The sequence below is a fragment of the Sapajus apella genome, unplaced genomic scaffold, assembly GCF_009761245.1.
Source record: "Sapajus apella isolate SASKATOON/1434 unplaced genomic scaffold, GSC_monkey_1.0 scaffold3, whole genome shotgun sequence".
Classification (NCBI taxonomy): domain Eukaryota; kingdom Metazoa; phylum Chordata; class Mammalia; order Primates; family Cebidae; genus Sapajus; species Sapajus apella.
In genome coordinates, this window is record NW_022436943.1 from 65335176 (window position 1) to 65347718 (window position 12543).

The window sequence follows — 12543 nt, forward strand, 5'->3', positions numbered from 1 at the left end:
CCACAACTTCCAGTGTTGCTGAGGGAACCCTTAGGCTTGAACTTCACACTGTTACAAATGAAGCAAGTACAAATGAAGTCAGTTACTGTGAGAGGAATTGAGAGCTCTCTGTTCTACAACCTGTGTCTCCAGTGGCTCTGGTATTTGGGGTGGGGACAAGTGTTGTATCTCCCCCTAACTTTGGGAACTGAGTGTTTGGTGGTGGGGGGATCAGTAACCCCAGGTTTCCCGGGCTCGCCTCTCAGCATAGAATCCCTATTCTACACGTAAGGCCCACTAAGTGTTGTTGCCTGCTTCCATCCCTCACACCCTGAGCTTGCCTCCTAAGTCTGCCCTCTGTCCAGCACTGCCATGAGGCAGTTCTCCAACACTGACTCTGTAGAAGCCTCTGGGCAGGAATTAGGAATTGCCAACTCCTCTGGTGAGGTCACTGCCACATCCTCGAGGCCTACAGAACTGCCTGGACCAGAAGCAGGCTGGAACCCCTGCTCTCTCCTTACAGGGACGAGCGGGGGCTCAGACATAATTGCTGGCAAGGGCATGGAGGCACAAGGTCTGGGCCAACTTTCACTGCTAGATGAGTCCTATACTCGCTCACTCATCCTCTACAACCATGCTACCCAGACCCCCTTGTAGCTAGTTGTACTCACATGACTGGGACCTGGCTGAATGGACAGGAGCAGAAGTGGTGTGTGCATACCAAGGAAGTGGTGTGCTTTCTGGAGGCAGACACAGTGGTGGGGATCAGAGCAGCTGTCTTACAACACCTTCAACCCTGCGGCTCCCATCATGGATACACATGGCATGTCTTGGTATAAAAGAATACCTGAGGCTGGGCAATCTATAAAGAAAGAGGTTTATTTGGCTCACAGTTCTGCAGGCTGTAGAAGCATGGTGCCAGCATTTGCTTCTGGTGAGGGCTTCAGGGAGCTTCCACTCATGATGGAAGGCAAAGGGAGCAGCATAACATTGTAAGAGGAGGAGGAAGAAGGGAGGGAGGTACCAGGCTCTTTTTAACAAACAGTTCACATAGAAACTAATCAAGTGAGAACTCACTTGTTACCACAAAGATGTGACCAAGCTATTCATAAAGGAAGGATCCACCCCAGTAACAGAAACATCTCCCACCAGGCCCCACCTTCAACACTGGGGATCAAATTTCCATACAAGATTAGAAAGGACAAATGTTCAAACTAGATCATGGCAGGAGCCTGGCTCTGCCAGACAGTCGAGCTGATTCACCGGCCCTGATTTCCCTTCTTGGCTAGTATGTGGGCAAGAACTAGGCTGCTATCTTGTGTACACAACTCCAGGGTCCCTCTGTTACTGGCACTGGTTAGGGTAGGGTGGGACTCCCCCAGGATCCAGGCCCTGGCCATGAAGTGCTCTGTATTTATTGCCTCTGTCTGGGTCAAGCTGGGCGGTGTGGGTTTGCTTCCACTTTTAGACCAGGTGAACCTTAATGACAGAGGCATGCTTTACTCATGCCAAGTCCTCCAGGGGCCTGGCCCATGAATGGCACTGGGGAGTGGGGGGCAATGGCAGAACTGCCTAGACCAGAAGCAGGCTGGAGCCTCTGCTCTCCCCTGACTGCCTGTCTCAATGTGGACTGCTATAATGAAATACCACAGGCTAGGTGGCTTAAACAACAGAAACTAATTTCTTACAGGTCTGGGGGCTGGAGGTCCAGTATCAAAGGCACTGGCAGTCTGGTGTCTGCTAAAGGCTCTCTCTGATTTGCAGATGGTAGTTTTCTATTTTTTTTTTAAAGTGATAAGGTCTTATCATGTTGCTTAGGCTGGTCTCAAACTCTTGGCTCAAGCAATCCTAATGCCTTGGCCTCCCAAAGTGCTGGGATTACAGGCATGAGCTACCAAGCCCGGCTTGAAGATGGCTGTTTTCTTGTGTTCTCACACAGCAGAAAGTGAGCTCGTTCTAGTTCCTTCCTTTCTTATAAGGACTTAATCTCATTGGGGGGGATTCCCCTCATGACCTCAGCTGAGCGTAATCACCTTCCAAAGGCCCCACCTCCAACACCCTGTTGGGGGTCAAGGTTTCAACACATAAACTTTGGGGGGGACACAAACATGCAGTCCTGAACACCATGGTCATGGAGAGAGCAGCCACACTGGTGGGGACAGAGGGGTCTTACCCACACTGCCCTGTGGCAGAAGTTCTCCAACATTATGTCTCTGTAGAAGCCTCTGGGCAGGACTTAGGACTTGCCAACTCCTCTGGTGAGGTCACTACCACATCCTCAAGGAGCAGTTTCCTGAAACAACAGAACTTTGCTGCTTTGTGGAGGAGCGTCAGAATGTCCACGCTGTGGGGGTGTAGCCACTTCCCTCTGCCAGTGAGAATGCGGGAGAAAGAACAGGATTCCTAGTACATTTCTTCTCTACAGAACTGACAGCCCATCAAGATGCAATGAAACAGAGGCTGGCCAGGTGCCAAGTCCTGGCTCCAGCCTGGCAGCTCCTCCCACCAAGCCTCATGGCCTAGAGGACAGGTCTTCCTTGCACACACATGTGAAATAGGAAGCCCAAGATCTCGAGAGAGGAAATGGGCCCAGGGACATACCTTGGCTCGGGGTGACTTGGGATCAGTGCAGGAAGCCTGACCCAAGAGCAGACCAGGTTCTGACACTGGGCAACACACTCCATGGTCTGGACCTCAGTTCCTTTGGCTGCTAGGGAGGCCCAACGATCCTGGCCTGTGTGGGACGGGACCACCCGCAGACACAGAGGGCCTTCGAGCACCTGGTCTCTCGCTTCCCAGCCAGCCTGGGTGTGGAGAAGGCTGTGCTATCAGGCTTTCCAAGAGAGGGCCCAGCCATGGCCACTGGGCCTTCCAGGATCTACCCGCTGGGTGTAAGGCCGCAGCAGGGAGGCCATCATGCTGCCTTTGAGACCAGGACCCAGCAGGGGCCACGCAGATTCAGAGGCTCACGACCACCACAGAACTGAAATGAGGTTCAAGGCCTCACACATGACTGGGTCCTAAAACGGTTGGCAAAGGAGTGTTTTCACCTCTGTTCACACCGGAGGGCACTGCTCAAGGTCACGCAGCTGGTGAATGGCAGGGAACGAGCAGTGGAGAACATGAGGCTGGTCACCAGGAGCAGGTCCCTGCTGGACTCAACAGGCAGCCCTGGGTCTGGCTCTGCCCTCAGCAATTTCACACCTGCCCTCCCTGCCCCGTCTCATCTCTAAACAGGAAGGACCCCACCTCATTTCATGTCATCATCACTGCCCTGAAAGGGAAACAAATGTGCAAGGTCTGAGGGTCCATGTGTGGAAGTGGAGGCTGGAGCTCAGTCCACACGTGGTACACACGGGCAAAGGAGCAAGCATGTGGGGCTGGGAGCTGGGGCTCGGCTGGGAGCCACTGGGCCTGTCACTTGGCACCGAGATCTTTAAAAACTGCTTGCTTTTATAACTTCACACAGGCGTTCAAAGCAAGAAACACACACTTCCAGGACACAGGCAGGGCTCTGTCAGCAAGGACTTTTGCCCATGTCTGCAGACATGAAAATACGAAAAACCGCAGCGAGCCCAGTCCTCTTCCTCATGAGAACAAAGGTGTCAGTGGAATCAGCTGCAGTCGCTGGACCGCAAACTACATGCTGACTTTGCCAAATGATACGAATTCAAGAAGGGAAGCGAATTCAAGGGCAAAGCACTGAAAATAATGTAGCAGGAAAAACCTATTTAGGCCAAGTGCTGTGGCTCACGTCTGTAATCTTAGCACTTTGGGAGGCCGAGGCAGGAGGATCACTTGAGGCCAAGAGTTCAAGACCAGAATGGGCAACATAGTGAGACCGTCTCTACAAAAACATAAAAAGGCAGGCATGCTGGTGCACGCCCCTAGTCCCAGCTACTCAGGAGGCTGGGGCAGGAGGAACACTCAAGCCAGGGAGCTCAAGGCTGCCATGAGCTATGATCACACCACTTCACTCCAGCCTGGTCGACACAGTGAGACCCTGCCTCAAAAAAAAAAAAAAAAAAAAAAAAGAATACACTTATTTCATGGTCTCTCAAAGACAAGGCTTATCCCTGTGGACACAGGGCATTCTGGAATCTCTGCTGCAGGCAGTGAGTGTTGCCCCTGAAATGGAGATTCTGCAAAGCACCTACAGACATGGAGAAAATAACCACATCCTCTCACAACCGCCTCTGTGAAACTACCAGGACAGACAAGTCCTCCCCAAAAGTATTACTAACGTGGTTAACAGCTGGGGATACCAGCACAAATACTGCTGGGAATCTAAGCAGCCAGTTGCATGGTTTTCAATGACTTGTGTGCAACCCTAAGACTAATCTCTGAATGTCTGATGAAGACGGATTCATGTAAAGGCCATAAGTGAAATTCTGGGCAATATGGTACATCGGACTCTGCGCCAAAATGCCAAAATAGCACGCAGGGTCCGTGTCCTCTATCTGGGTGATGAGCAGGGCCTGCTCAGCCGCTCCTACTTTCTTCCCGGGAGGGAACTCCACCAAGTCAACTCTCCGTGGGGCCCCCCACATCTTGGGGCCAGATCTGTGCGTAACCGAGGATCGTTCCAGAGTCATTCTGCTGCCTGAGGCCATGACTGAAATGAGACATGCGGCCTGTTCAGCCACCAGCAGGCCAAGAATTGAGTCCCAGCTCTTGGCCATCTGCCCTCAGACACAGCGCTCGGGGTCCACCCAGCAAAGGCATGGCCGCCAGCCCAGCGGATAGAGCCTTCTGAGATGCAGGAGGTGGGCCTTGGGACATACACAACTTGTCCAGGGGTGGCGGGCAGGGGCTATGGCCTCCTGGAGGGCAACTTCTCTCCAAGTGGACAGACATCTCCACCCTCCGATACTACAATGGTCAGCCGGCAAACAGGAAGCCAGACCGGCCCAGCCTGGCCCCTTCCCGCCAGGGTGAGGCTCTGGCCTGTTCTAGGCTAGGGTGGACCCGTCCAAAACATTTTCTCACTTCCGGATGACATGGCAAGTATAAAATAAAACCTGTATTGACAGGAACCTCGGGCCCGGACCGTCCTGAGCACCTGAGCCACACCCATGGGCCGCCCGCTCCTGGAAGGGCTCTTAAGTGTCTGCACACGCCCTTCTGCCTCGGATGGAGTTGGGGCACAGGACCGTGCCACTCCAGTGTGCATGGCGAAACAGGGCCAGTGGCCAGGGCCAGGCAGACAAGCCATCAGTTGTTACCTGCTGTGGATGAGCAGGGCAAGGGAGAGCAAGCCATGGCCCCACAGCCGCCAGGGCCCTCCTGGAGGGCTTCGACCTTGACCACAGCCCTGAGGGTGCCATGCTGCCTTCTCACCTGCTGCTGGCTCTGGAACACAGCGCGCAGCGCCCGCAGCTGCCCCACTTCCTGTGCGCTGAAGCACGACTGCCGCTCCGCAAAGCACAGGACTGCGTCAAAGGCCACGGCTGCCTGCTCCCAGGCGGCCTCCTCACCCTCACCGGCGTCTCCTCCACCATCCTGGTTGGTTTTTGGAGTCTTTTCTGAACTCCACACTGCCTCTGCTGGCGATGTGGGAGCAGGCAGCCGTTCCCCTTCTGCCTCCCTCCCCACTACACCCCAGCCGGTAGCCTGGCGCTGGTGAAGCTGTCCGGGGCAGGAGGAGCCCTCCTTCACCAGCTCCAGGATGTGCGCAAAGGACTTGTTGTGGGGCTTCGCCTGGAAGCAATCTGCCTCCACCTCCTCCTCAGATGAGGAGCCTTCGGCAAACACAACCGATGGCCACAGCTTCCTCCAGGCCCGCCGGAAGACGTGGCCGGGCACCGCGTTCCAGGCACAGGCTACGCTGAAGATGGCGTCGTTCACGGTGTAGCGGGCGTGCGGGCCCTGCAGGGAGGTCGGAGGGTTAATGAAGTTCCTCATGAAGTCTCTCCGGATGCCCTGCTCCATGGGCTGCACTAGTGAGGCCACACTGGCAGGCAGAAAGATGGTGAAAATGTTACTGGACACCAGCTCGGCCTCCTGCGGGTGAGCCCGGGAGCTGTCCAGCAAGAGAATGGCCTTGCTGTCTTCCGGCAAACCTATGCTTCGGAAGTGCTCTCTCACCGACGGCACGAAGATATGATGGAACCAATCGGAAAAAATCTCCTTGTCCACCCAAGCATTTCCCTGGGCCTTATAGGCGGCGGGCAGGTGCTGGATGCCTTTGAAGGCCCTGGGGCTGCTGCACTTCCCGATGGCCAAGGGCTTGAGCCGGTGGGAGCCTGTGGCATTGGCACACATCAGCACGGTCAGCCGGTCCTTGCTCTGCTTGAGGCCGGGCCTGGCCCCGCCTTCCGGAGTGGGATTCGGCAGGCACCGCCAGAAAAGGCCGGTCTCGTCAGCATTGTAAACCTGCTCGGGGGACAGCCCGTGCTCCGCAGCCAAGCTCCTGAAAAACCCACAGAACTGCTCCGCTGCCTGGTGGTCGGCTGCCTGCTTTTCGCTGGACGCATCTAGCTTTTTAATGCCGTGTCTGGCCTTAAAACGCCAAAGCCACCCTCCAGAGAAGACGCAGGGCTCGGTGAGCTGCATCTGCTCGTAGAAGTCCTTGGCCTTCTCGATGAGCATGGGGCCTGACACGGGAACGCCCTCGGATCGCTTCCCCAGGAACCACTCGTACAGGACGCGGTCCAGGTGCTCCAGCTTGGGCGTGTGCAGCGTGCGCCGCTGCTCCAGCGCCTTGTTGGAGTCCGAGCTAGCAAAGAAGCGGAGCAGCTGCGCCTTGTGGGCCCTGATGTCGTAGAGGGTGGACATGCCCACGTTGTACTCCTGCATCAGCGCCTTGCGGCTCTCGCCCTTCTCCAGGCGCGTGCAGATGTCAATCTTCTCCTTCAGCGTCAGCACCACTCTCTTCCGCTTCTCCCCTCTGCTCTTCCCGGCAGCCGGCTTGGAGGCCATGGGGAGGGGTGGCTGGTCCCAGCGCTCACAGGCCACACGCCTGGCCTGGACTGCTGCCGCTCCTTCCCCCTCCTCCTGTTCCCCTCCCGGGCCTCAGTCTCTCCCTCTCCACTCTGCCTGCCTGCTCTGCTGGTCCTGAGCACAGCCCCAGTCCCTCCCGGGTTCCCCACTTCACGCGCTGTACCTGCTGCCTCAGGGGTCCCTTGCCTTCCAGGCTCTACACGCCCAGGCCCTTGCTCCCAGCAGCACGGTCAGCTGCCAGTTCTCTCTGCAGGGGAGGTGACCCTGTCAGACGTCCCTCTGCTGCTCCGCACAGCTGGAACCCCCGCCTTCTCTGTGGGTACTGTGGCAGCGGCTCCCCTCAAATGCTGACCAGGTTTGGGGAGGTCAAGGTTTTACGGCATACACAGCAGGGGCCTCTCCAGGGTCCACAATGGTCTCTCCAGGCACAGCACTTCAGAGGCTGGAAAGCAGAAGGGGAAGAGAGAGGAATGCAATGGGCGCACACAGGACCCCGCTGGCATCCTCACGCCTCTAGCCTCCCCGGGACGCCCCTGGCATCCTCAAGCCTCTAGCCTCCCCAGGACGCCCCTGGCATCCTCACACCTCTAGCCTCCCCAGGACGCCCCTGGCATCCTCACACCTCTAGCCTCCCCGGGACACCCCTGGCATCCTCAAGCATCTAGCCTCACTGGGACGCCCCTGGCATCCTCACGCCTCTAGCCTCACCGGGACGCTCCAGCTGAAACTCAAGTGCCATTGAGAGGCCCCACGCAGGCGTTAGCATGCACCATGGGGAGAGGGCAGCCTCGGGAGCAGCCCAGTCCTGCCCAGCCCCCGGGTGTGCTGCTCAGCTGGAGTCCGCCCAACTCCTACCAAGCAAACTGAAGCCACTCGCTAGAGCTGGAAACCAGAAGTGGCTCTCCTAGGAGCAGCCTGGCCTCTCCTGGGGAAGCACTCAGGCAGAGGCCATCAGAGAAGCCAGGAAGTCAGATGCTGGGCTGACCCAAGAACAAACCTCCCGCCCACCCAGACTCAGTTTCTTGCTGTGACTGCTTGCTGAGCTGCCTGGCCTAGCCACCTTCTCAAATCCCTTATTCCTCCCGGAAGAGCAGAGGCGGGGGTGGAGGGAGGCAGGGAGGAGGAATCTTCACAACCCTCCCAGCTGAAGATCTTAGAAACCCCTTCTGAAACCGTGCCCTCAAACCCCATCTGGAACAGCCCTCCAAACTCCTCTCGCCAACACAGCCCCAGACTGCCTCTAGAAAACGAGGCGTTGGAAGTTTCTCCAGAACAGGAGGCCTCAAGCTCCTCCAAGGGCTAGGAGGTGCAGCCAGCTTCTCAACAGGCCCCGACCTCCCACACCGCACACGCTCAGACGCATCTATGAGGACCCGCAGCAAACAGCTGTGACCATTCCAGGCCTCTTCCAGGAGGAACTCCTCACGCTCAGCTCAGGGCACCCTGCCCCAGGCAGCCACACTGAGCCGCTGGTCTCGGAAACCCCAGGCTCTGGTGCTGCCCATCCACCTGGCCCCATAACCAGGGCAGGGCCTCAGAGCCTGCTGGACACACACACAGCCGCCCACCCTCACTCACACATGCATGCTCAGAGGACACGGGAGCGAGCCAGCCCAGAGCAGGGGCTTCTTCAGTATTTACTAATTTGAGAGGCTCTATGAACAAATGATGAATCCAGGCCAGAAGCAAATGCCTGGACACCCGATGGCCCTCTGGGAGCAAGGGTTCTTTCTGGGCCAGCCGTGCACCCTACGAAACCTGTGCTTGTAGGTTTCATACACATCTTTGACCAGTATAAAGAACGGCATAGAAACATCCTGGCTCTAATCAATCACTTCTTTCTGCTGGAGTTCTGAACTATCTTCTCCCCCACCTCCTGTATAAAGAGGATCTGGGTCATTCTCATCCCTTCCAGCTGGACAATTCCATCCTCTCCTAAAACTCTGCACCACATCCCACACCTCTCCCTAGACCCGGGCAGACTGGCAGGGCACAGTGGGTGCACCCCTGTGAGGCCAAGGCAGCCTGAGGAGTCAGGGCCAGCAATGCGCTTCACCCAGTAAGATGCTACTGAGGGAGGTGAGGGCTGAAACCTGCTTGCCCCAACACCCTAGGGACAGGCCTAGGGTGTCCCTTCCCTCACTCCTCTGCAGGCCTGCAGTACTTGGGGATGGACTCGTGGAGTTCCAGCCTCCATCCCATGTCCTTCCCATGGCTGCTTCTGCCAACTCCATGCAGAGTGTGTGGCCAAAGGCCTACTTGCACGTGGCACACAGAAACACAGTCCTTTGAGGCCAGAGCTCAAGAGGAATGAGGAGTGCATTCAAATGCAGTAAAAGCTCCAAAGGCTAACCCCAGGCTTGTCAGCCGCCAACTCAGGGTGAGTCCTGTCCTCTTTCGGAGTCGGCTTCCTGGTCTGCAAAATGTGGCCTGGGCCCTTAAGGATCCCGCATTGTTTGCTGAGGGTGACGATGTAATGTGTGTGTGGCCTGGCACGGCACAGCGAGCCATGCGCACCTCACCAAGAGCCATGCGCACCTCACCAAGGGGAATAGGAGGGAGGCAAGGCCACCATCCACCCTCAAGGTTTTTAATATGAAGCCACTGTAGAAAAACTGGGGAAGATATGGACTCCCACAGTAGCCTGTGAGGGACTGATCGGGCCTGGGACGCTGGGAAAAGCTTCCTGGAGGAGACTCAGCACCAGAAACAGGCTCGTTGTGGACCGGTCTCCAAGCCTGGCGTGCAGGTGTGGCAGGGTGACACGGAGGGGCTGAACACAGTGTCGTCCCGCTTGCAAGACTAAACACTTCCTTTAAAAATGAAATTCAGATATTCCTTATGAAACAACGTCTTCAGCAAAAGGCTAACACGGCATGCCGAAAGAAATTGGGGTGCTTTCTTCCCTTGCGACTGCAGAGGAAGCACTGACCCCCGAGGCAACGTGAACACGGGATGAAACACGGAATTCTGTGTCCAAGGGACAGACAAGAAATGGGAGGCCTAAGCCCCGTACTGTGTGAGGAGAGGCCCTGAGGAACTCGGTGGGGCGGGGAGCAGGAAACGACCTCTGCGAGGGCATATTTTGTGTGTGTGTCTGCGCGGGCATACTGTGTGTGTGTCTGCGCGGGCATACTGTGTGTGTGTCTGCACGGGCATACTGTGTGTGTGTCTGCACGGGCATACTGTGTGTGTGTGTGTGTCTGCGCGGGCATACTGTGTGTGTGTGTCTGTGTGTGTGTGTCTGTCTACGCGGGCATACTCTGTGTGTGTGTGTGTGTGTGTGTGTGTGTGTGTGTGTGTGTCTGCCCGGGCATACTGTGTGTGTGTGTGTGTGTGTGTGTGTGTCTGCGCGGGCATACTGTGCGTGTGTGTGCGCGCGCGCGCGAGCATGTGTCTGCCTGTGTCTGTGTCTGTGTCGGGGCCGGGGGAAGAGGGGAGCTTGGGGTCGTGCGGGGGAGAAGGATGGGCAGAGACCCTGGGGCCGTGCGCCCCACAGAGCGCACCCGGAGCCGGCGGCAAGTCCCGCCGGCAGCCCTCCTCGCGGGGGGCCCTGGGCTGCTGGCGAGGCTCGCTTGGAAAGCGTGTCTACCCCAGGGTCCCCGTTAGCAGGCAGAGACGCAGTCTGGGACAAGAACAAAAACAAAAAATGGAGTAGAAGAAAAGTCTGGGTCTGGTCTTTCGGGAGGCAAGCGGGCCTCGTTAGCAAGCCTCTCTGGAAGTGGAAGCGCAGGAAGGCTCCGGGCTGGGGTGCCAAGGCCAGGCCCGGCGGCGAGGGCCGGGTTCGGCTCTGGGGCCGCACGCGCAGGCCGCGGGGGTCGCGCGGGAAGCGCGGGGCTTCGGGTTCCGAGCGCGGCTCCCGGGAGGGGGCGCTGCCGCCCGCGGCTCGGCCCGGCCCCGCGGCCTCGCGACCAGCCCCGCCCCACCCCGCCCCTCCCAACGCGCCCGCCCGCCCAGACTGCGGCTCCCGCCCGCGCCACCCGCGCCCAACGAAGACCGGAGAGCGCCTGCCCGCGCCCGCACCCACCGGACCGCCCCGGCCAGGACCGGCAGCCCAGCGCCTCAGGCCAGGACCCCACTCACCCTGCGCACCCCGAGCCGCCGCCGCCGGCCGGAAGTGGCGGCCACTTTGTTCTCCTCCGGTCCGCACCTCGCCACCTTCCCCCAGCTACTTCCGGGACGCTCTAGGCAGCCTGGAGGACTCGGCACTCATCGGTGTATGGGAGCGGGACTCGGGCTTTCCCCGAGCTGGACGAAGGAGACAAAGGGCGTGGGAAGGGAGGAGGCCCGGCACGGAGGGGAGAAAGCGAGGCGGAGGCGAGGAGGCGAAGGGGAGGGGAGGGGGCGTGGGGGAGGGGAGGAATGGGGGTTCCAGGGTGCAGGGAGGCGTGGGAGGGGAAGGGAGAGGGCTCCGCGCTGCTCTCTCCACCTGTAGCATGGGCGCAGGGCGCCCGCAGCCTCACGTTCCTTTCATGACGAGTGAACCCTGCGCTGAGGACTTGGGGCTCCCGCAGTCCTGGGGCAGCCTCAGGCACTGGGGTTCGTGCCGCCCAGCCCAGCACAGCCTTCCCGCTGCAGTTTGCGCTGCGGGGAGGGCGGTGCTGCGTTCGTTCGCGTGGCGGGAGCGGGTCACCGGGACCGGTGCTCAGCCGCCTGGTTGACTCCCTCCTTCGCTGGGGCCCCATCCAGACCCAATGTAGATGATTCAGATGATGGCACTTGAAACTTGTGAACTGGTGAGACTTTGCGTATGGACCTGAGTTGATGCGGTAATGAGTTGAGGCTGCGGAGGACCTTGAGTTGGGTGCATGCATGTGGCCCGTGAGGCCTGTGTGAATCTTTGAAAACTGGAGGGTGGACTGTGGTGGGCAGAATAATGGCCCCCAAGGATGTCCACTTCCTAAGTTCCAGCTCCTGTGATGGCAGAAGGGACTTCGCAAATGCAATGAAGCTAAGGTTCTTAAGATGGGGAGATTCTTAGGTTTATCAGGGTGAGTCCAATGTACAGCCATCCCTGCGTATCCGTAGAGGATTGGCTCCATCACCTCTCAAGGATACCAAAATCCTGGATGCTCAAATCCCTTCCATAAAATGGCTCAGTATTTGCAAATAACCGATGCACATCTTCCTGCATGCTTTAAATCACCTCTAGAATGCTTGTAATACAATGTAAGCGCTATGTAAATCGTTGTTATACCGTATTGTTTAGGGAATAGCGACAAGAGAAAAGTTTGTACAGTTGCAGTACAGACACAGGTTTTTTTTCCGAATATTTTTTATCTCTGGTTGGTTCCATCTGGATGCAGAGCCCATGGGTACAGAGAGGAGGGCAGGCGGCATCCAGGGTTTCTTGTGGGAGGTAGGAAGGCTAGTGGGAAGACAATGAGGCGAAAGCAGAGAGAAAAAGAAATGTGACAACAGACACAGGGAAGGAGCCACACCTCTGTGGTCTTACTTCCTTTCAAGTCTTCGTTTCTGCCCTTACCCTCATATCAGCTATCGACTGCTGCATCACTAACCACCCCAAAACTTGGTAGTATGAAACCAACCATTTTTATTGCACACGATTCTGTGCGGCAGCAGTTTGGAGCTGCTAGAGTCAGAGGTGTTTCACAGAAGAGG

At 57.5% G+C, this 12543-nt stretch overlaps 1 protein-coding gene across 3 annotated transcripts; it reads right to left on the bottom strand.

Annotated features, from left to right (window-relative positions):
• Positions 1–838: 838 nt before the first annotated feature.
• JRK (Jrk helix-turn-helix protein) lies at positions 839–11202 on the bottom strand. 3 transcript variants are annotated; one of them, XM_032254644.1, is made up of 2 exons: positions 11014–11202; positions 839–7363 (listed from the first exon to the last, which is right to left on the bottom strand). In XM_032254644.1, exon 2 carries the CDS (start codon positions 6898–6900, stop codon positions 5194–5196), a length of 1707 nt encoding a protein of 568 aa, XP_032110535.1. In that variant the 5' UTR covers positions 6901–7363; positions 11014–11202; the 3' UTR covers positions 839–5193. The 3 variants fall into 3 exon arrangements, with proteins under 3 accessions (XP_032110535.1, XP_032110526.1, XP_032110544.1); XM_032254635.1 differs by having other exon boundaries at positions 11005–11202; XM_032254653.1 differs by lacking the exon at positions 11014–11202 and adding an exon at positions 9275–10047.
• Between the last annotated feature and the right edge of the window lie 1341 nt (positions 11203–12543).

What these genes read in the sequence shown, in the direction of transcription:
- JRK (XM_032254644.1), bottom strand. Translation starts at nt 6,900, where the DNA reads ATGGCCTCCAAGCCGGCTGCCGGGAAGAGCAGAGGGGAGAAGCGGAAG.